Raw genomic sequence first — 20,600 nt, 5'->3', positions numbered from 1 at the left:
AAACAGGACCCACTTTGATGGAGGTTAATATAAGCACACTCAACACGGAAACTTCAGCCTACATGGTTGGTCTGCAAAGTTACAAGCACCTGAAAGAGTCATAAAGATGGTTTAATCCAAATACAGTCAAAATGGTCAGTTATGCCCTATGATTTGTTTAAAAATGGCCATAAGCAGATGCTCAGGGAAGAATACAAGCAGGAAATATTTTATTGTTCCCTCACACTTCCAACCTCCAATTGTTTTCAGCTCAGGAGCCTCCTTAAAAGTACTGGGGAAACTACTTTGAATGCTACAACACAGAAACATTATTGAGGAGCAAGGAAAAGCACCTCTTACAAACCCTGGATCATATTTGCAGGATTCACTGTGTGAATTTAGGCAAAAGCACACATCTCAAATTAGAGAGCACATGTCAACCTACTACTGTAGTTAGAGATTTCCTTTATCTAACATTTTTTGCTATTTTAAGAATCACTGCCTCATTTCAGTCGTTCTGAAACAGCTTCTCAGTTCCCCTATAGGTTACCATGGTATCCTTGTCCCAGAATGCCGTTGTCTCTTTTTGGACTCCAGAAAGTTGAAAAATGCAATAGAGCTTTACAACTTGTCATAGCAATGCCACACAAGTAGCATTTACTAAGGAACATACTTTTGCCTTCCTGAAAATATTCTCAGTAGAGTGATTGCTTATAATCTCATTCTTTACTGCAATCATTTTCAAAATTACTTTTTCTGACCTGGAGTGTGCACAAAATTATAGTAGAGTAGTGAAAAACCCTGGGATCAGACTTGACAGCATTTTAAAAGCTAATTAAAGTCAAGGCTGCAACATCTTTACTTTCTCCCTTACACTGGCACAATGAGTTCAGGAAGCTGATCTGGCTGAAAACTAGCTTGTACCATTAAAGCTTAGTTTTCAGCCTGCACACACTCTACACTGATCAGTACACAGCCATGCAAGGGTCAGAACCGCACAATCGGGTAGAAAGGCATGACTGCAGCTACCCGATTTCAGATCAGCCTAAGCCAATTCAAGAGCCTCTAGCAAAGTACTTTACAGACAATAGACTGAAAAGCAGTCCCCAGCTATGACAGAGGTTAAAAAGAAGATTTAGTCTCAATGAACAGGAACTGGCAGAGCAGCAGAGAAATGGCATAACAACTAGCAGTACATTAATCCTAACGCTCATTAACTTGAGCGCAGCATCTTGAAAGCAACCCAGAAAACTGGGTTGTGTCTATACAATATATTAAATAAAGTCTGAAATATCCTCCCACCTTTAAGTAAAGATCGCTTTTCAAAGCAGCAGCATGATGCTTGGACATCAATCAGTGCAACTCTACTGGCATTCTGAAGAAGAATGATAAAGAAATAGATGCATGTATTTTTATAATACTTCAAAATCAGATCTGAAAATGATTTTTCCTTTGAGATCTTCTGATTTTAAGGATATACGGCAATAAGGAGAAAAACATCAGCCTTTTTCAGAAGAAGTTTTGTTTTAACTTGCAATTAAAATTCTATTATTTATAAATTTTATTTCACATGAAATTCACATATTCGGCTAATATGTTGTTATAGTGATTCAGAATTTGAGTACCTTTCTCTGGCTCTTCAAAGTACTTTGTTTTGTTCTTCGGCTAAAGTGTTCATATCAGGAACAGACAGCCCTCTACTACTATGGTACGTCAGTCAGAACACATTTCCTCACGTCAACAAGCACTCAAGTCACCTGTAACATTAGATCTCCCCCTAAGCTTTGGTACGCTTCGGAGAATCAGATGTGACAGGTCTCATGATGAAGGTGATGAAGGGTGCAGATCTTGCACCCAGCCATATGGCAAAAGGAGATTCCTGGCTGCAAAAAATCCTGCAAATAAACAAGAAACCCCCCCCAAGTGTCTATAAAAGAAGTTTTACTTCTCATGCTGGGTCAGTTACCCAATCCACTTTACAGTACGTCCTTCTTCCCTGATGCTTGCCAATACAGACCAAGGGAGAAAACACACAAGGTAGCAGGGGAAGAGCTAAAACTCTTGCTGCCCATTTCTTTGTAACTCAAAACCATGGCCTAATCTTGAGCAGGAGAACTGGGCTTTACTGGTTACTCAGCAACATAATCTGTTTGACTAAGGGATCAGCTTCCAAGCATGTCAGAAACAAGAGCTCCAAGTCTTTGAGAACCAGTCAGCTGCAGGTAAAGCCATGACAAGGTTACTTCTTGACAAGTACCAGTTACCTTTTAGCCCTTTTTGTCTTCGAGATACTTGGAAAAAACCCATACAACTTTGAAGACAAAATTTGTTTTTAAATATTTACATTTACAGGACTGGTCCCACTGAAGTGCTTAAGCACTAAGATTGTAGCGTTTTGTGAAATCAGTGGCTGGCCAAAGCCAAACACATCTTTCTTCAAGTTGGAATAACTGGAGAAAGCCACCTAATTAAAATAAGCTTTTTTAAGTGTTCTACAAACAAGACTGGAAGAAAATACACATCAGCTTGTGGTCCATGAATGCGGTTGCATACCTACAAAAGATGTTTAAGAAAACATGGCTACAAATCCTAGCTAGAGATATATACGCATATATGTGTGTCTATATATGCATATATATCTCTAGCGAGGATTTGTGTATACTTCTGAAGAAGTCTGCCACTCTGCTATTTCATAGAAACTGGTAACGTCAAAGTTTTGAGCACCACCAAGTTAACTGGGGCAATTCAAACAGAAATTTAACCACCAGTTTAAATCCTCAAAGTAAACTTAGGATGGTGCAAGTAAGCTATAAAGGATATTTTCTCAAGTATCTAAACACTTACAAATATTACTAGTTCAAAGAGACAGCATCTTCTAAACAGGGCAAAACACAAAACGTGTTTTGTTGCAGGACAGCTTAGCCTCATGTCAGACAGGTACATCCATGTTTCCTTCTCCCCTCAGCCCATTTTGAGCGACTATCCACCCCATTAAACACATTCATATGGCATACACAAATAATACCATAGGTACTGGAAAAAAAGAATCGAGGCTTTGCAATTAAAAAAAACCACCTCGTGGTTGACTGATTTCAGTATCTGAAGAGCCATGAGTGAAGACTGAAGCTTCCTGCCATGGTGGACAGCTGAATTCCTACAGCTTCGCCAAACCTGCAGGCTTCCACTGCTGGCAAGCAGTTGCGGTTTGTCAAAAAAGATCCCAACATGAAGGCAAGGTGCATATGCAATGCCTGCAGAAAGCTGTTTTTCTGTGGAAGTAGGGATAACAAGGCACTTGGGTTTTGTAAGTTGGTTACCTGATGTAAATCCTACCACAGCAACCTAACATTCAATTATTTTTATTTAACTTTAACACAAGCTTAAACCACTGCAGAACTCCATAGGAGCCTGCAGGGATGCACCATAAGCAGACACTCTCTCTGTAGACACATCATAAAGAACCAATTTGGAAGCTATAGGTCTTGATTTTTCAAGCTATACCCCTTCCTACACCACACAGATGATGTCCAAATATCAAGAAAATGCTGAGGAAAAACTAAGACAGCAGTCATCCTATGTCAATTATTCCTCCTGTATGTTAGCAGGGCAGGGACATGAGACAGAACAAGTAAAAAACCACAGTGTGCCCGACGTGTATTGGGACATGAGACAGAACAAGTAAAAAACCACAGTGTGCCCGACGTGTATTGAAACGTGTATTCTCTGGTATTTAAAAATATGCCTATATTCCATTAGGCAATCATAGAGCAAGCTAGGTAACCTTTATCAGTCCATACATTGCTTTGGAGAGCATGCCAGGCTTAAATATGGTGCCATGGTCATACTCTCAAGTTGTATTTTAAAGCACACATTATCTGTGTGTTTACACCTAGGAACTTACACTGGAGGATAAAGAAACCAAATGACAAATTCGGAGTCAAGTATGGAAGATTTTTCATCACTGTGCAAGTTTATTTACAAAAATTCCTGGAACACCCCATTTTGCCAGGGTAGCCATCTGACACTTCTGGGCCCTAGTTTTATAGATCAGATTACATTACAACAGGGCTTTCTGGTTTTCAGATGATTTAGAGCAATGCAAATAAGAAAAACATTTTACTTCTTCCTTTATTATCCTTTAATAAAACCATTGCTAATATGAAACAACAGCTGTAAGAAACTGAAGAACACCACTATTTTTTTTTAAATAATAAAATGTGACCACCAGAACAAGGTAATTAAACAAGGTTTTCTTAAATCTTTACATTCTACAGCCCAAGAAATAAAATTCCCTAAATCAGACCAAAAAGGAGATACAATACTAAGAGCCTAAAATTTTTAACTCAAAATTAAGAGGCAATAATTGACATGCAAGTGTATGCCCTGCTACGGGGTGGGGGGATCTAAATTTCCCCTAAGTGCATGACAATACAGTTATCCTCACTACTGTCTCAATAGTAACAGGAAACCTTTCCCATCTATTTTCATCTCTTGTACAAGGCTGAACAACAAAAATGGCAAAATTAAAACTTGAAAAGCTTGAAGACTTTTTTTTGCATAGGAAAGCATTTTATAGATCTGTCACTAGCAACTGCTGGCTGAACAGTAAAGTAGGGCTTTCAATACTATATTCAATTACATAAAGCAGTGTTACAGATGCCAAAATAATTAGAACACACTCAAGTTTTATATTCAAAGTGTTTAAAAATAACTGATCATTTATTTGTATAATATGTAGTTGATGGAAGAAAAATTAAATCAGCTTTAAAAATTGTCTTAGTTATCCAAATGACTAGAAAAAAATATGTTTATTATTATTTGCTCTTGTTGCTTTAAAGGCCTGCCTGGTTCTCTGCTTTGAGAGGTAAGAACTTCCTCGCCTACCCTCTGCCCAGACCCTGAGACAGCAGCATTTTATGTAAAACCAGTGTTTGCAGAGTACTGAATGCATAAGCAATTCCAACCCATGGAATTGGGTCCTCACAGTATTGAGAGAGGTTCTCCTGCGAGCTTATCCCAAAGCTGCCATCCTCAGCTCAAGTTGCTCAAGAGAGACTTGCATTTCTTCACGCACAAATCCGCCAGCCCATCCCACTCTGCTGAATACCATCAGCTTTTTGCACGCACCTAACAGTTTCTTGCTTGTCCAAAGCAAAAAGCCTGCAGCCCTCATGCATTTCATGCCCACATAGCCTTGCTTCATTTTTCATGGGATTTCTCCTGCTTCATTTCCAGCAATTTTTTTTCATTCAAAGGGCAGACAGTGCCTGCAATTACTGCTTCGTTTCCATTAAGAATGACAGTAGGAGCCAGCACTTAAGCTCATGTTCAGCCATCTTGCTCTCTCTTCAGCCCAAATGACAGCACTGAGACACAAAAACAGGCAACACTTTAATGACAGTAATCTAAGAGATCTTCTAAAACACTCAGAAAAAATCCAAAGCTACTGGCCACATTACTTGGCTATTTGGGCTTCCTCCAGGATTCTTTTTCTTTTTTTTAAAAAAAATCATACAATATCACAGCATGAAGGCTACAAAATCTAAACCAAAATGGGCTATACAGCAGTAAATTGGCATATGTGGAGTCACTCAAAGATTAAGAAAGAAACAGGAAGGGAGGATTTTTGCAGCCGTGCATCTGGACAACCATCAGTCATCTCACAAGTACATGCTTCCAGCTGCTATACCAGCTCTCAAGACAAAGCAGAAGCTTTTGACAGGTTGCAAAACTGTGGGCAAGCCCAGTTTCCAGCCCGTAACACCCAAGAGAACTGACTCAACAATTTTAAGTCTGGCAGCAGACTGTTCGTAAGTCTAATTGGACAGGGTGCTGTAGCTGGAGAGCAGGAGTTCAGCGGCTGTATTTCAAACTGTTTCCAGGGACCACCAGACTGAATTTTGCGTCAGCAGTATTCTAGAGCCCACCTATGTTCCAAATTAATAAATTAAGAATTGAACAGGAAATCAATGGAAATACAATACGGTTTTACCAAAAACATACTTTGTTACCACAGCCTGTTTCAACTGACATGTTGCTTCACTGTCCATAAAATTCAGCTGTAACATGGGCTTCAGCAAGGCTACAAAGGTAGCCTAAGAAGTGCAATACAGAGAGGAAACAGACAAAGAAGCCGTGACATGCAGATTTTCCTAGAAGATTATTAACAATAGAGATATTAAATGTTTTAGTGACTGGCCTGATTTTCATTGGTAATGATCACAAAAAGCTGTCACTGAAATTTGTTAAGTCTCCAAATTGAGAGGCAGCATCCATAAGTCACGATATCAACAGGGGGATCTCATGCTGAAATTGAGGAAGGATCACATTTGGTTAAGAAGAACATATTGTGAATCTAATGCGCAGGACAGTAAGAATTTCTGGTACAAGTTGAGAGTTCACAAGGTGGGAACAAGTTAGAGACTTAGATACCACCATTAATCACAAGATGACTACATGATAGCTTTCCAATCATGATAAAGATGGGTCCTATCACAATGTTTTTTCCTAGTATGGCTAGAGAAGTATTAGTAACCTTTTACACAACACAGTGAGATTCCATCTAAAGCAACTACAACTGTCACCCACATTCAAAAAATATGGCTGTCAAACTGAAGGAGAAAAAAGAGCTACCATGATGATCAGAGAGAAAACTGGTTTTAGGAGATGAGGCTGTAAGACTTCAAGTCCATCCAAAAAGTGCTAAGAAAGGAATGACTGCTGTCTACAGATGTGTCAGAAAGCAAAGTGCAAGAAAGGAGGAAAAAAGCTAAAGCACAAGCACAAGTGGATATGGACTGGCCTTTCAGAAAGTCAGAACAGAAGCAGGAAGATAGGTTAATTCTAAGGACTCCTAAAAAGAAATGTATTGCTAAAGACTGCTTTCAGTTGTCTGTTCTATTGTCTCTCCTCCAATGTCTAGCAACTCTTTGCTTATAGGGTAGTAACCCTGTAGGTTAAAAAAAAACTATGGAAGCCAATTTCCTCCCCCCAGCTTCTACAGGAGTCTGCTGTTCCCCTCTTCTCCCTCCAGTCACTCAGGTACTGCCTTTGTACTCCTTCACAGTAGAAGTTATGCTGCACATAAAGATCCCCAGAGATGCAGGTCAGCTGAAAATCAATGATGCAATCTCTCGAGAATTAGAAAGGAAACACTGAAGACATGTACGTGGAGTTTGAAGTAGACCTACATGGAAACATATTAAGAGAACAATGTTCAAGAACAACATAAGCAAGCCTCGTCCAGCCAATTCAGGGAACATGGCTGGTGATACAAGTTAATCACAAACAGTAGACAGGCATCAAACTTCTAAGGAAGTTTCTTCTATTCTGTATTGATACAGATAGATCTGGCACTTGGGAAACAGCTAAGCAAGTTCAAGATATTGCCATTGCTTCTCTGGAAATAACTTATCAGAAAGTGATTTGAACTGTTTCTACATGCTTAATCTATGTACCAAATCTGACTTGGTGTTACCCCATTCATTTCACCTTCACGTGTGTCTACTTGCATAATGCCAAAGCCCAGCCTCATGCCAGCCATACAGGTGCTCCGTCCGCAATACCACAAAGTGCTCCAGTGCAACAAGTGTCAGCATCCACTCGTCTTACACAGCCCAGCAAAGCTGCTACTACCATCCTTAGCCTCAGAGGGTGTTCTTACACACAATTTTTTGAAGCAGCCAGTGGTTTCATTTGGATGCAAGACTGAAAGAGAACATAAGAAGCTGCAGCAGGAAATGAAGAATGAATGGAAATCACTGACAAAGGTGCCCCAACCACGAATTTCCAACTAGAATTGGCGCAAGAAAGCTGTAACAGTGGCTCAGGTGTTTGAACTCCAAAGTCTGAGCTGCAGTAGCATTCAAAAATAAATACCAAAGACACATAAATGGGAAAGCATGCTGGAGTATCAGAGGTGCTGCTGAAACCAAAGAAAAGCTAGACCAATAGCAAGAACTAGCAAGATTCCTGCTGGGCACCTTTCTCCTTTATAATATTAGGAAAAGCTGATCAGTGTGGTCCCAAGGCTGCATTTATACCACATAGGGAATGGCGTGTGCGAGAACCATACAAAATTTTTGCTTAAACCCAAGGGTCTGTATTTTGAGATCAGGCCCCTCCCTGCTGCATTACCTTGCTTAGTAGATGTTTAAGCAAGAAATTTGCCATATTGGCAGCCTGGACAGGACACTAGCTTCTTCCAGCCTACAGATAAAGGGGGAGAAAAAACCTCCAAGCCCTAACCTTTGTAGTTATTTTATAGCTATTAAACAACAAAATGAAAATTAAAATCAGGAAAGGGTATGCTTCCAGCTTGAGACAGTCTATAAGTGCATTGTGCAACGAAACCATCAGCAAAGTTTCTCGATAACGGCCAGTGCAATTGACCTTGGCTAGGAATATAGGACAACTTTGTTGCCACCTCCCGATTCTGCTGCAACATAAAACCCCGGCTGAGCGTTATCCTCTAGAACCAAAACCGCAACACCCCCCCCTCCCGCCCCCGAGCTCCATGACAAAATATTTTTCAGCACCGCTCTTACTTTCTTGGTGGGAAACACCCACTGAGGCGCAGGTTTTCCAAAGACAAGATCCCCCCCCTCCCCCCGCTGAAGTACGGCGGGGGGTTCGGTTTAAGGGCAGCACCACCCCTGCCCTCAATGCGCCATTACACATTAACCGGTTTTCTGCGCGTCGCGGGCACACAAAGGATAACCCAGGAGTTTCGGCTGGTGTCCGGTTCCGCCCCGGGAGCTGCTCCCCCCCCCCGCCCCCCCCGGGGGGGCGCCGCCCGCGGCGCGGGGCCGCGGCCGCGCACAAAGGAGGGCGCCGCGCACGTGGGCCCGCGCCCCGCCGCACCGCGCCGCCCCAAGATGGTGGGAGAGAGACGCGCCGCGGAGCCGCCGCGCCCGCCCCGGCCCGGCAGGGGGGAGCCCGCCGCCGGCCCTGCTCCCAGCGCAGGTTGCGGGCCGGGGGGCCGCACGGCTCCGCGGCATCGCGCCCTCCCCCGGCTCGGGGGGAAGAGCGCCGGCACGGCTCTGTGCGTGCAGGGGGGTGTCCCCGGGGTGGGGCCCGCGCCCCCCGGCCAGACAAAGGGACGCGGCACCGGCGGAACGGGAGCCCCGCCCGGGCCGGGCCCGGCGCCCCCCGCCCCACGTGCGCGGCAGCTCGGCGGGCTCACCTCGTCCTCCCGCTCGCTGCGGAAGCAGAGGCACGCCGCCCGCTTCTTGTAGCCCTCCCGGTCGTACGTCCGCGTCTGGTTCGGCTTAAATTTCATCATAGAGGCGGTGACACGCCGGCTGCCCCCGGCCGCCGCCGCCGCCACGGCTCCGCTCTCCGAGCGCCGCCGCGCCCCCGGGACGCCGGCGCGGGCCCCCTGCTCGGGAGTGGGGCAGGAGGAGGGCCAGTCCCAGCTGCCAAGCTCCTGTCACAGCAGCGCCGCGCCGCTGCCGCCGCCCCAGGAGCCGCGCCGCGCCATGGAGGCTCCCTCGCCGCCCAGCCCGGCCTGGCCCGGCTCGGCTCGCCCCTGAGCCACCGCCCCGCGTCCGCCCGCCGGCCCCGAGCGCCGCGGCGGCCGCCCCTGCGCCCACTATTTAACTGTAACGCACATTCCTGCGCCCGCGCGCGCCGCGCCGCACCGCGCAGGCGCCGGGCGCGGCAGCGGGCGGGGGAGAGAGGCGGGCCGCGGCGGCGGGCGGGGCCCCGGGAGCGGGAGGGGAGGTAAAAGGCCGGTCACTGCGCGGCGGCGGGCGTGCTTAGTCACTGGTGGGGCCCCGCCGGGTGGGGGCTGTCCCTGCCCCCGAGGGGAGTGGGTCCTGGTGTGAGGCGGGACGAGGCTGCTCCCTTTCTTCCTCTCTCCCTTCCCCGCCCTTCCCCGCCCGCCCTCACAGCGCTGTGGGCTGACAGGAACCGGCCTGGGCCGCGGCTCGGGGTCCGCCCCGGTGTCCCACTGGCCGCAGTTGCCCCGCCGAGCCGGGGGCGGGCGTGGTGGGGCAGGGCTGCCCCATGGGCTTGTACGACCTGCTGTCCCCGTGGGGCGGGCGTGGGCTTGCCGCTGGCGGCGGCCGGCTGCGGGCGGTCCCTCCGCGTCCGCAGGGCTACCGCAGGCGCCGCTCCAGCGGCGCTGGGCCTTTGTCCAGCACAGCTCTCCGAGCGCGGAAGGGATGCGGTCTCTGCTGGCAGCCTCCATGGCAGGGCGCCCGGCGTAGGTGTGCGAGGCAGGGCGGCTTTCCCTGCTGCGAGGCTCGGTAAATGGAGGATGCACGTGGCTCAAGTACCGTAGTAAGAGTGTAGCTTTGCCAGTGTAAGTTAAACCGTTTTTGAAATAACTTGTTTTTAGAAGATCGTGGTGTATGCAGGCTGGGAAAGCAGGCTATTTTTTTGTTGTCGTTGTGGTTTATAGAATAACGTTATTTAGGAGCTGAAGATGGATGAAAGACCTTCCCAATGATGCCAACAGGCCAGGAAAAGGTCTACTACCCACATACCTTTATTATCATCTGGTAGGGTGAAAGCCCTGGTGTTTTCATTATCATTAAAAAAACCCTGCAAAATCCAACCCAAAAGCAAAACAAGGAAATACTACTCTTCTCAATGCCCCTGGGATGCTGTCGATTGCAAGTAGCCATCGAAGCACTTAACTGCTTGTGCATCAGCAATTGCTTAGTCGTGCTGGCAGACAGAAGGTAGTGTGCACTTATATACTTACAGAAATCACCCATCCAGACTGTTTCATAAACTTTTCCCTTCATCTGAATTTTACTGATGTTCAGTAGGCTCCTTTGTGCTTTTGGAGTGGACCAATGTGCTTTAAACTTCTATCCTACTTGGTTCTTGTTGTTCCAGAACACCTATTTTTTTCATCCTAAGATATTTTTTTTTTAACAATTTCGTTGATCTGTAACAAGTCAGACTTTTCATATGCTTTTTGTGGCATGCATTGAAAGGAGATTGGTTCGTCATCATTGGGTACTCTGGTTCTTAGTGAAATTTGGACTTTCTGTTCTTCGGAGCGTGAACTAAGTGCACCGAGTGCAATATCACACTTGAAAAACATGGAAGCTAAAGGATGGAAAGCACAATTGTATTGAATTATATTATTTTGTTAAAGTTATAATAAGCTGTTAAGTCAAACACCCAAAGATTAAGAAACTCCAAATTTAATTTGCTTTTACGCATTGATTACTTCTGTAAGCATATTTTTCTTTAGAAGGCGCCTGCCATTTTTGCCGCTTAGCAAATGGACTGGCAGATTAGATTTCTTCTTTTTCTCCTCATTCAGTGCAGATTCAGGTCTCCTTACTACCTGTCACCAGTCAGGCCTCAGGCTACATACAACTTTAGCAGATATTCTGACTAGGGATCCATTAAATAAATGCTTTTTTTGTGAAGGAAGGACCAATACCCAAGTAGTATCTGCAATTTTTAGTTCAAAGTTTAAAGGGTTGAGATCTGAAACCTTTGAGAATGCTGAGGAATAAAAACATGTTTTTGATGCTTGTATTCATAAACTTGTCCATGATACAGAAAAGGGAGTGTGGTATGGTGTAATGAAACTCAAGGGCTACAAATTAAGATTGCACAGTTAGTCATTGCACCAACACTTCTTAGATTTTATGCATTTGACCTTGCCACCTTTGCCATATTCCTATGTAGTTTTAAAGGTACATCTTTACAAACAGCATAGATGTGCATTCATGTAATGCATATAGCAAAAACAATCTTGCCATTGGTCTGCTTTTTGTAATAGACCAGAATCACAGAATCGTATAGGTTGGAAAAGACCTTTAAGGTCATCAAGTCCAACCGTAAACCTAACACTACCAAGACCACCACTATACCATGTCCCTAAGCACCTCATCCAAACGTCTTTTAAATACTTCCAGGGATGGTGACTCAACCACTTCCCTGGGCAGCCTGTTCCAATGCTTGATAACCCTTTCAGTGAAGTAAAATTTCCTAATATGCAGTCTAAACCTCCCCTGGTGCAACTTGAGGCCATTTCCTCTTGTCCTATCAATTATGATGGAACTCATTTTGCTTTGGGTTGTTCCTTGAGCTACTGCTTCAGGGTTTACCTTTTAAGACAAGCAAGTTCTAAGTCTTCAGTATGTCTCTTTCTGAATTATCCTTTTTTTTTTGTTTAGGAGGCTTCACCTCTCACGCAATTGGAGGAAGTTCAAAAGTAGGATTTATACTTAATGAAAGCAGTGTCCAAAGATCAGATGAGCTTAGGCCAGGTTTTCCACTTTTGTACAACTCACCCCTCCCACCCCCAAAAAACAAACAAAACATTTAACTGCCAAATTGGAACACAGCACACAAATCCTATCTCTGTTGTGAAACTTGATGGTTTCTTTGTCACGTATCAGAGAGGTAAGAGCTGGAAGAGAGGGTTCCACAAGTCAGGCCAGTCAGTAGACTGGCTATAGTTACATTTTCTGGTCCGTGTATCCTCAAACACAGTTTTAAATTCATTGGGGCTCTGTTTTTGTGAAAGCCCCAACTTCTGCCTATAGGTAATTAGGCTTTTATTTTACAAACTAGAAGAAACCCAACTTTGTGAATATGGAAAAATATTAAAAAATAATGACAGCTGAATCCTAAAAAGTGAAGTGGTAGGACATTTTGGTTTCTGGACCTTGAGGGATTTTGTTTTGAGAGGTGCTGCTTGCCTTTTTGGTTTTGTTTTGTGTGGGTTTTTTTTTTTGAGAAAAGTTGAGATTCATTGTGCTAGGAATTAATCTTAAATGCCTAAAATGATATTTTTTTGTTTGGAGATGTGATTCTTAAATGGCCCTTGGTTTTTAGACTCATCAAGAGGCTTGAATCTTCAAAGTTTTAGTATTTTTTTTAAAGTATTCTGTCTTCTTGCAAGTAAGTTATGTGGTCTGTCTATACACAGAAGTCACCAACAACTGTATATGAAACAGTCAAATTAGTAAATAATTAATGCTTACAATGCTATCACATATGCATATTCGCAATAGTTCTGTAATGATGCATTGCTTTGTATTGTGCTAATGCAGTGTATGAATACTGGGCATCAAATTATGATTGCATGGGATATATTACTGAAAGGAACTGCTACAGTGTGGTACCAAAGGTGTATTTTATTCAGAGGTGGGGGTTTTTTTGTTTGTTTTTGTGAAGAGTGTCTCTGGATTTTGTACTACAGCAATAGTAATTGTGAAGTAACTGATGATACCTTGAGTACAAGTGTGAACCAGAGCTGAGTAAACAATGCAGGATGCAAAGACACTTTAAAGGAAGTGCAGAAACCTTTACATTCAGACAAAAATAACTTTCCACCTAGCTGTAGTTACACTTTGAGTGAAGTGAAGTCTGCTTAAATGCAAGGGAACAATTTCTTTTCCTTGAGAAGAAAGAAACAGGTTTAAAAATTTACAGAGTAATTAGATTTTCCAGTTCCCTTGACCTACATTTATTGCCAAGATTAGAAACTGCAGTGTTCAATAACTATGTTCTGGCAAGTTTTATGTAACTTTCTTTTCCACTCTTGGTTTGTTATGGTTAATAAAAATGAAATACTTGCTTTGGAGGTACTTTCAGTCCTCTACTTAACATTTGCTCTGAAGAGAAATAGATACTTAGATTTTTTTTTCCTGACCTCTGCAAATAGCATGTCAAATTAATTACTTTATGTTAGGGAAACCAGTGTCTGTAGTTATCATCATTCTAGATGATAATTTGTTCTGTCATGGTTATAACATTTCTTTGGTATTCAACTGTTAAACCAGCACAAAAATCCAAAAGTTCATGAGCGAACAGTGTATTGAGAATGCATCCCTCTAGTGCTGCATTGTGTGGGCTTTTGGAACAGTAAATCCTCATTCAGCAGCATTGTAGCCTGGTGAAAGGCTGCCTGCAGCTCTAGGCCCAGTCATTGTTTCAGCAGAACTTACAGTAACTGTAGTTGGTGAGGTTGGCAAGGTTAACCTGACAGCCAGACTGGTTAGCACCTTTCCCAAACCTAGAAAAAAATCTTAAACATGTTTGAATATAAGAAGACTTGGTATATGGAAAGGGTGAGCGTTCATCAGGTTAGTTCTTATTTAAGGTGATTTACTTCCCCAAGATACAATAGGAGGGAGCATTGATTCTTCTGAGATTTTCTGTTACTCTGTGGTTAGCTATAAGGAAGCAAATGAGAACAGTGCCAAGCCAACTTCCCTGCAAACTTAAAATGTCATCTTTCTGATGATTTAGCACTTATGAAAATGCCAGCATTAGTCTTAAAATACTTTTAAGTGCCAAAAAATATGCAAAATCATACACCCCTCTCTTCTGGTAAATACTGAACAGAGAGAACTTTAGAAAATGGAACACTTCTTTATTTCTAAATCATGCTTCTGCATAAAGCAGCTGTTATATAGTAAGTCCACATTGTCTTTTCCCTTAGAGCCAGAGCTTCACCTGAATTTGTTGTAAAATGAGCTTTAAAGAGAATACACGTACATGCTTGCTATGATTAGGGTTGCATTCCCCATCCACAGGGCTCCCTTATTTTCAGGTGAATCTAGAGCACTGCTACAGCTGCCAACAAATATCTTTTCCTTTGGTTTGTTATCATTGAGCAATGTGTATGAACTGTATGCAATTACATGATTACTGTCTGCCAATCCACTTTTATAATCTTGCCTTTTATGAAAAAGTATAGTTAGCATTACTGGTAAGAGTGACCGTCCCAGTAAAAAGATAGGGTTTTGCATTAAATGCTTACAAATGGGGTTTAATAATAGTCACCAGTGAATGAAAAGGGGGAGATAAATTAAATAAAGCTATGTTTATTTGAATGTAGACATCTGAGCATGTTTATTTTTATATATTAAGAGTATTATATTCTTTTGTGTGCTTTTATGGGTTCAGTGAATTGTGATTGGTTTGGATTTGCTTAAAATTGAACTTTTAGCGAAGTAGAAAAAGTAGTGTTTTACAGAACTGTTTAGCATATTTTATTGGGCTTCTACAATAAAGCTAGATTGATGATACTCAACTTTGCTAAAAATACCTGAAGAAGATTTTTTTTTTAACTGATGCAAAGTTCTTTTATCTTTATCACAGAGACAACCTCAAACCCCAGGGATTTGGCCAGACTTCATGAAATAAGTAAGTATGAATTAAGATCATTGTTGTGTATTTCAGATTCTCTGTGAGATTATGTAATCTTAAACTTGGGTTTAAGCTGCTTAGCCTGTAGGGCTTTGTCAATGGGATGTCCTATTGTTTAGTTTTATGTTCATAAATATTCTTCCCATGAACAATGCATTTCACAATTGGGTCCTTAGTATTTTCTCCTCCTTAGTTATGAATTTGTTGCCATAATACTCTTGTTATTCAAATTTTGAGTTAATTCTGGTAGAAGACTATTTTTGGTGTAAGTGGATGTAGTTTGGAAAGGCTATATGAATTACTAGGCTCGTTCAGTGACGAAATTATGCCTTCCAGTGATTGCAGTGAAATCCTGCTTTACCTGCAAACATTTAAAATTATAAGTGTGGCTCCATGAAGACTGTAGTAATATGAGTAGGCTCTTCATTGGTCCTCATTCAGTTTCCTGAATAAAATACAGTAAAATATGTCTAGGTTTTGAGGAGTTGGGCTTTTTGGGAAAATAGGACTTCACTGACTCAAAGCTGAGAAAATACCAATTGTTTTGGAAGTCTACCTATGGTTAAGATGTTATCATTCTCATAGCAGCAGCAGCAAGCCTGTACCAAATATCAACTGCTCCAGAGTCCTACTTTAAGGTACAGAGGAAATGGGGCTGTGAAATGGGTTGCCAAGAGATGGGCACAGGTTCTGTTTGGCTAAATCTGCTGTGCAGTGTGTTTTCCATCAATGGGGTGAGGGAAAGAGTTGGTAGTGAGATTACCTCAAAACCATGCAGCTCTTTCTGGCAGAGCCTATCTCTTGGAAGCCAGGTTAATAATAAAACGGTAGTTGCATTGTATTATTAACACATGCATCAAAAATGGAAGGATAGACTGCCATTTAAGCAATCTTCTTTCCTAGTCTAATGAAAGTCTGCTTGGCTAGACTTGGCACTCAAGTCCCACAGAACAGGTCATTTATTTATTATGTTTATTTTGGTATGTTTGTGTAGCCAGGTTACTGACTATTTGAGCCTGTCTATTTCTGATATGACACTATATAAATCTAGTATAAGAGCTTGTCTGATAATGCACATCTTTTTTGACTGTGTACAAAAACATAGTAATGTGTGGCAGAAAAACATTGGAGGCTTGGCCAAGCTATGCTTTGTGAGGAACTGTGCTAAATAGGAGTGAAAGCTATTTTGTGTAGCTGTGAGATCAAGAAATACTTGAGATAATTACTAAAGGTAATTCTGTGTGAGAAGTAAACAGTGATTAAATTTGATGTCTGGTTGAATTTCAAAGATAAGTCTTGGTAGCAGAGCATAGTGATTTCTTAAATATCTGAACCATATTTTGAGTGCTGTTATGTTGCAGGCTTCAACCAACTTACTGGAAAAAGTGATTACTGCAAAGGTGTGGTGGCAGAGAAAGCAATAAAAAACCCGGAATGTTCCTCTCCACTGTTTTCATCTGAAGGCTTCATTCCAAAATGTTGGCTTTTGACCCTGATGTGTTTAGTCAGGCTTAACCTTTCTTATACAAAGCAACTTTTAAAAAAAGATCAGATCTACGCGTCAGTATGGGTGGAGTAGACTCATAATAGGTACTCCACCAATTTTTAATCATAGTTAGTCATTATCATCTTTATGACCCATTACAAGAGTAGAAGATTGATTATGGGTTACTTGAAAACACCTAGACATGCAAGCTGATCATTGCTCTTTTTTTAAAGAGGGTTTATGATGACTGAGTATGTTACCAGCTTTGGAGCTAGATTATGGTGGGACCTGGTATTATCACTTTTACTTCAGTGCTTTTGTTTCAGACTGTGGTTTAGCTACTGTTACTAAATATATGCATCAGAGCTGTTTGCAGTTTAACAGTTGAACCTCCTAGTGTTAAGAGGGCCAGCAGAAGGTAGCATTTAAGCTGTGCATAAGGGCTCTGCTGGGGTCAAAGGCACAGATGTGTGCCTGTTTTGTTTTTGCACATAGGGAATAGTGCAAGGACAGTTTGTGGGCAATCAGACGATTTGCATGTAAATTTACATGTTGATAGCAGTAGGAAATCACTATGATGGCTCTGGATTTTAGCCTAGTGATTTCCGTATGCTTGGGGTTCTGTTGCTCAGCTTCTGAGCAGGTGGAGTATGTTTTCTGTGTATGGTTACAATAAAATGGCATTGATATGGGGTTTGGAATCAAACAAAAATATATTATTAGAGCTAGCTAGGACTCCTTCAAGTCCTTTTATCCCTAGAAAAGAAAGTTTTACTGAGGAATTGTATTTATTTTGACAAACTGTCTCTGGAAAACTTTCCAGGTCTTGTGAGATAGAATTTGTACTTGAGAAAGATCATCAGTCCACATGTCCCATGGACTGCTAGTATTAGCAGGAAACTTGTAAGAATGACCCACCAAGGGCAGTGCTTTACTACAGATCTTGTAATTTTGAGTTTTAAAAGAATGAAGATATTGTGGTCTGAATTAAGTTTGGAATAGGGTTTAGAATTTGACTGAGAAAGAATCAAGTTTAGATGGTTAGAAGGCATAGGCTTCACAATTCATCAGAATGGACAGATGGTTGGGGCATTGAGACCCAGTAAGTTCCAAATGAGGAACAGCCGAGAAAGGAACTTCTAGTTGTTTCTCTGACCAGTGCTCTGAGTGTTTTTCTTTGTGTCACAATCCATATTTATTATTTATATATTTAAATTTATTTAAATTTAAATTATTTAAATTGCATGTTTTGATAAGTATCTGTTGAAACTTGTCTGTTTATCTTTTTGTAAAGATTTGGTTTTTTTCCCCTCATACAACTAGTATGAGAGGAGTTCAGTATATGTATACAGGTAGTCTTGAGAATGCATTCACTAGCGCGATAGTTTTTCTTAATAGTAATTTAAAACATCTCTCCCAAATTTTAGGAAGATAAATGAAAAAATGCAGTTTTACAGAATAAACCCAAGTTTTCCTCCTGGAGTTCCTCCCAAAGTTAGTAAATCAGGTGTTAGTTACTACATTATCATAACTACTGCTCGTTCCCAATAGAAGCTGAATAAATCATTACTGAACTATGTCCTGAGAGACAACAAATGGGGGAAATTTCAAATCAAAGCCTGGGGGTGTTTGATTCTGAAACGCAACTTCTTATTGAGATGTGTGTTAACAGCTTCACATCTTTCAGTGTAATGAGGCTCTGGTTTTACTATTCTCTTGATGACAACTGTTAAAATATTGATGGGATTGGTGTTTAGTGTAAGTATGCTGTAGATTAATACCTTTTGCATTGTTACTGCTTGTAAAGTTGAACCACAGCAAGAGTTAGTTTGTCCATTGTTTTATTAAAGTTTTCTATTTCCTGAATTTGGGAACAAATCCAGCTTTTTTGGACTCCTCCACAGAAAAAAATGTGCTCTACTGCAGTGATTAAGTCTTTCTCAGGAAGAAGAGGAAAGTCTTGTTATAGTTTTAGGATTTTTCTGGTCTGTCTGTTGCTAGTATTGATAGACTAACTACGTCTTGTCAGCTTATGGCTATGTCATTGTATTGTAACTGTCTCTTCAGTCATCTGAAGACTGCTTTTTTTTTTTTACTTCTGTTATATTACTTAATTTGTTGTCATATTAAATTAAATGATTAATGCAACAAATTCCAAACCTCCACTGTGCTTGTGCAAACTTTATAACTTTACCTCACTGACCAAATTAGATACAACTGTTCATGTAATCTTAGTTGACTTATATTATGACATTCTAGCTCTATATTTATCATAAAATTTCCTAAAGTATTGTTTTCAGCTTTATCTCAAGGCGTTTGTGTGAGCATGCGTGTGAATTTTCGGGTATGGTGCTGAGTCCATCTCATTCTCAACAGATCAAGTGGGAGTGTAGAGAACTTACAAAGTTTCAGCAGTGTTATGCATATTATCAGTACTAAAATTTGGTTTTAAAAGCTTCAATTTTCCATTTAATATAGATTTTAATATTGCTTTTACTGGGATAAGTGAGTAATAAATGAGTAACATTTCTGATTAAATTAAAATTGATTCTTCTGAACGAGTGCTTACTATTTTCACTGTGGGCAAAGGGTAGGTGAAAAAAACTGTAAAATTTCTTAAAAGACAGTGTATCTTGGTCCTTAAGCTACACTTATATAAATTATATACTAAAGTACAACTCTGGGAGAAGAGCTTACGAAACACCTTATTTCTTATTTTTGTAGCCAGTTTTAACATTTCTCACAGGATGTAAAAGGCCAAAATTGTAAAAGGATGAGGCTTCTTTTGGTTTTTATATTATTTTCTGAGCCTTACTGTTACTATTTTTAGAGTTTAGATAAAATGTCTTTATATGTATATAAGAAAGAAAATTCTGACAATAGCAATGAATTACTGGAAACATAAAACGTGTCACAAACGACCTTTTTTTTTTCTAATGGCAATTATGGACCTGATTTCTGTGGTTCATTGTTTGTCACACCTCCCTTCTGCCTGAATAATGAAGACTCATCCTAGGGGGAGACTAAAGATCCCATGGATTAAACATGTCCCATGGACTGCTAGTATTAGCAGGAAACTTGTAAGAATGACCCACCAAGGGCAGTGCTTTACTACAGATCTTGTAATTTTGAGTTTTAAAAGAATGAAGATATTGTGGTCTGAATTAAGTTTGGAATAGGGTTTAGAATTTGACTGAGAAAGAATCAAGTTTAGATGGTTAGAAAGCATAGGCTTCACAATTCATATCCTGAATACGGAAATGCTAAAAGATCAGTTGTATTTGCAACTGCAAATTTGTCGCTATTCAAAGTGGTGACATGTCTTTTGAAATAATCTATTAGAGTCAACATACTTGCCTTGGAATGTGGCTGGAACCAGATTTTGCAACTGGATACTTGGACTTTGCAATTGGGTACTAGTTTTCCCCTGATAGTAGGACCAAAATTGTTGACATAAGTGCAGATAATTTCTAGAGATGCATAGTAAGTGGCACCAAACAGAGTCCGGTACAATAGATGAAAACTGAACACATGAATTAAAATTCTGTAATATAAATGCCAAGCATGTGTTTTTTAGCCTTTACCCTTCCTTCCTTTTCTGATTTTCTCCAATTATCCCAATGATGTTTCCTTTTATCTTTTTTTCCTTGGGAAGCGTTATCCCCTTTGTATCAATTTTGTGTCATATTCATATCTAGGCTGCTGCCAGATGATCTTTCACAAAGGTCTGCTAAAGTCTTTTGGGTCTTCATGTATGTGAAACTGACTTGAATAGATCCAGTTGTAGATCTGGGATTATGCTTGGTAAGAGTGCTCTAAGTGTGTTCTCTAAGAATTGCCCCAGTATTAGAGATCATAAGGCCATTTCATTCTGGAACACTGCAAAATGGCATACTAATTGTATTATGTAGACTCCAGTTGTACTCTTTTCTGGTTCAACAACAGTGGAGCAGTCCCATTTAACTATGAAGTAATGTCTGCCACTCAATTTGTCCTCAGT

The 20,600-nt window shown here is 41.2% G+C and overlaps 1 protein-coding gene and 1 long non-coding RNA gene across 3 annotated transcripts in view; one reads left to right on the top strand and one right to left on the bottom strand.

The window, feature by feature from the left end:
- Nucleotides 1-9,652, bottom strand: part of NUDT4 (nudix hydrolase 4) — a 32,840-nt gene extending 23,188 nt beyond the window's left edge. The window contains exon 1 of one of the 2 annotated variants that reach the window (XM_072865228.1): nt 9,164-9,652. In XM_072865228.1, the coding sequence (XP_072721329.1) occupies nt 9,164-9,262 (99 nt within the window). In that variant the 5' untranslated portion in view covers nt 9,263-9,652. The remainder of the gene's footprint in view (nt 1-9,163) is intronic. The other variant, XM_072865239.1, reaches the window with a different exon arrangement.
- A 203-nt stretch (nt 9,653-9,855) lies between these two features.
- The window catches only part of LOC140653290 (uncharacterized), a 37,042-nt gene continuing 26,297 nt past the window's right edge, over nt 9,856-20,600 (top strand). The window contains exons 1-2 of the long non-coding RNA XR_012043075.1: nt 9,856-10,285; nt 15,067-15,111. This is a non-coding gene — a long non-coding RNA (uncharacterized lncRNA). The remainder of the gene's footprint in view (nt 10,286-15,066; nt 15,112-20,600) is intronic.

This window comes from Ciconia boyciana, chromosome 1, assembly GCF_034638445.1.
Source record: "Ciconia boyciana chromosome 1, ASM3463844v1, whole genome shotgun sequence".
Taxonomy (NCBI): Eukaryota; Metazoa; Chordata; class Aves; order Ciconiiformes; family Ciconiidae; genus Ciconia; species Ciconia boyciana.
This window is presented reverse-complemented; position numbering and strand designations above follow the sequence as displayed.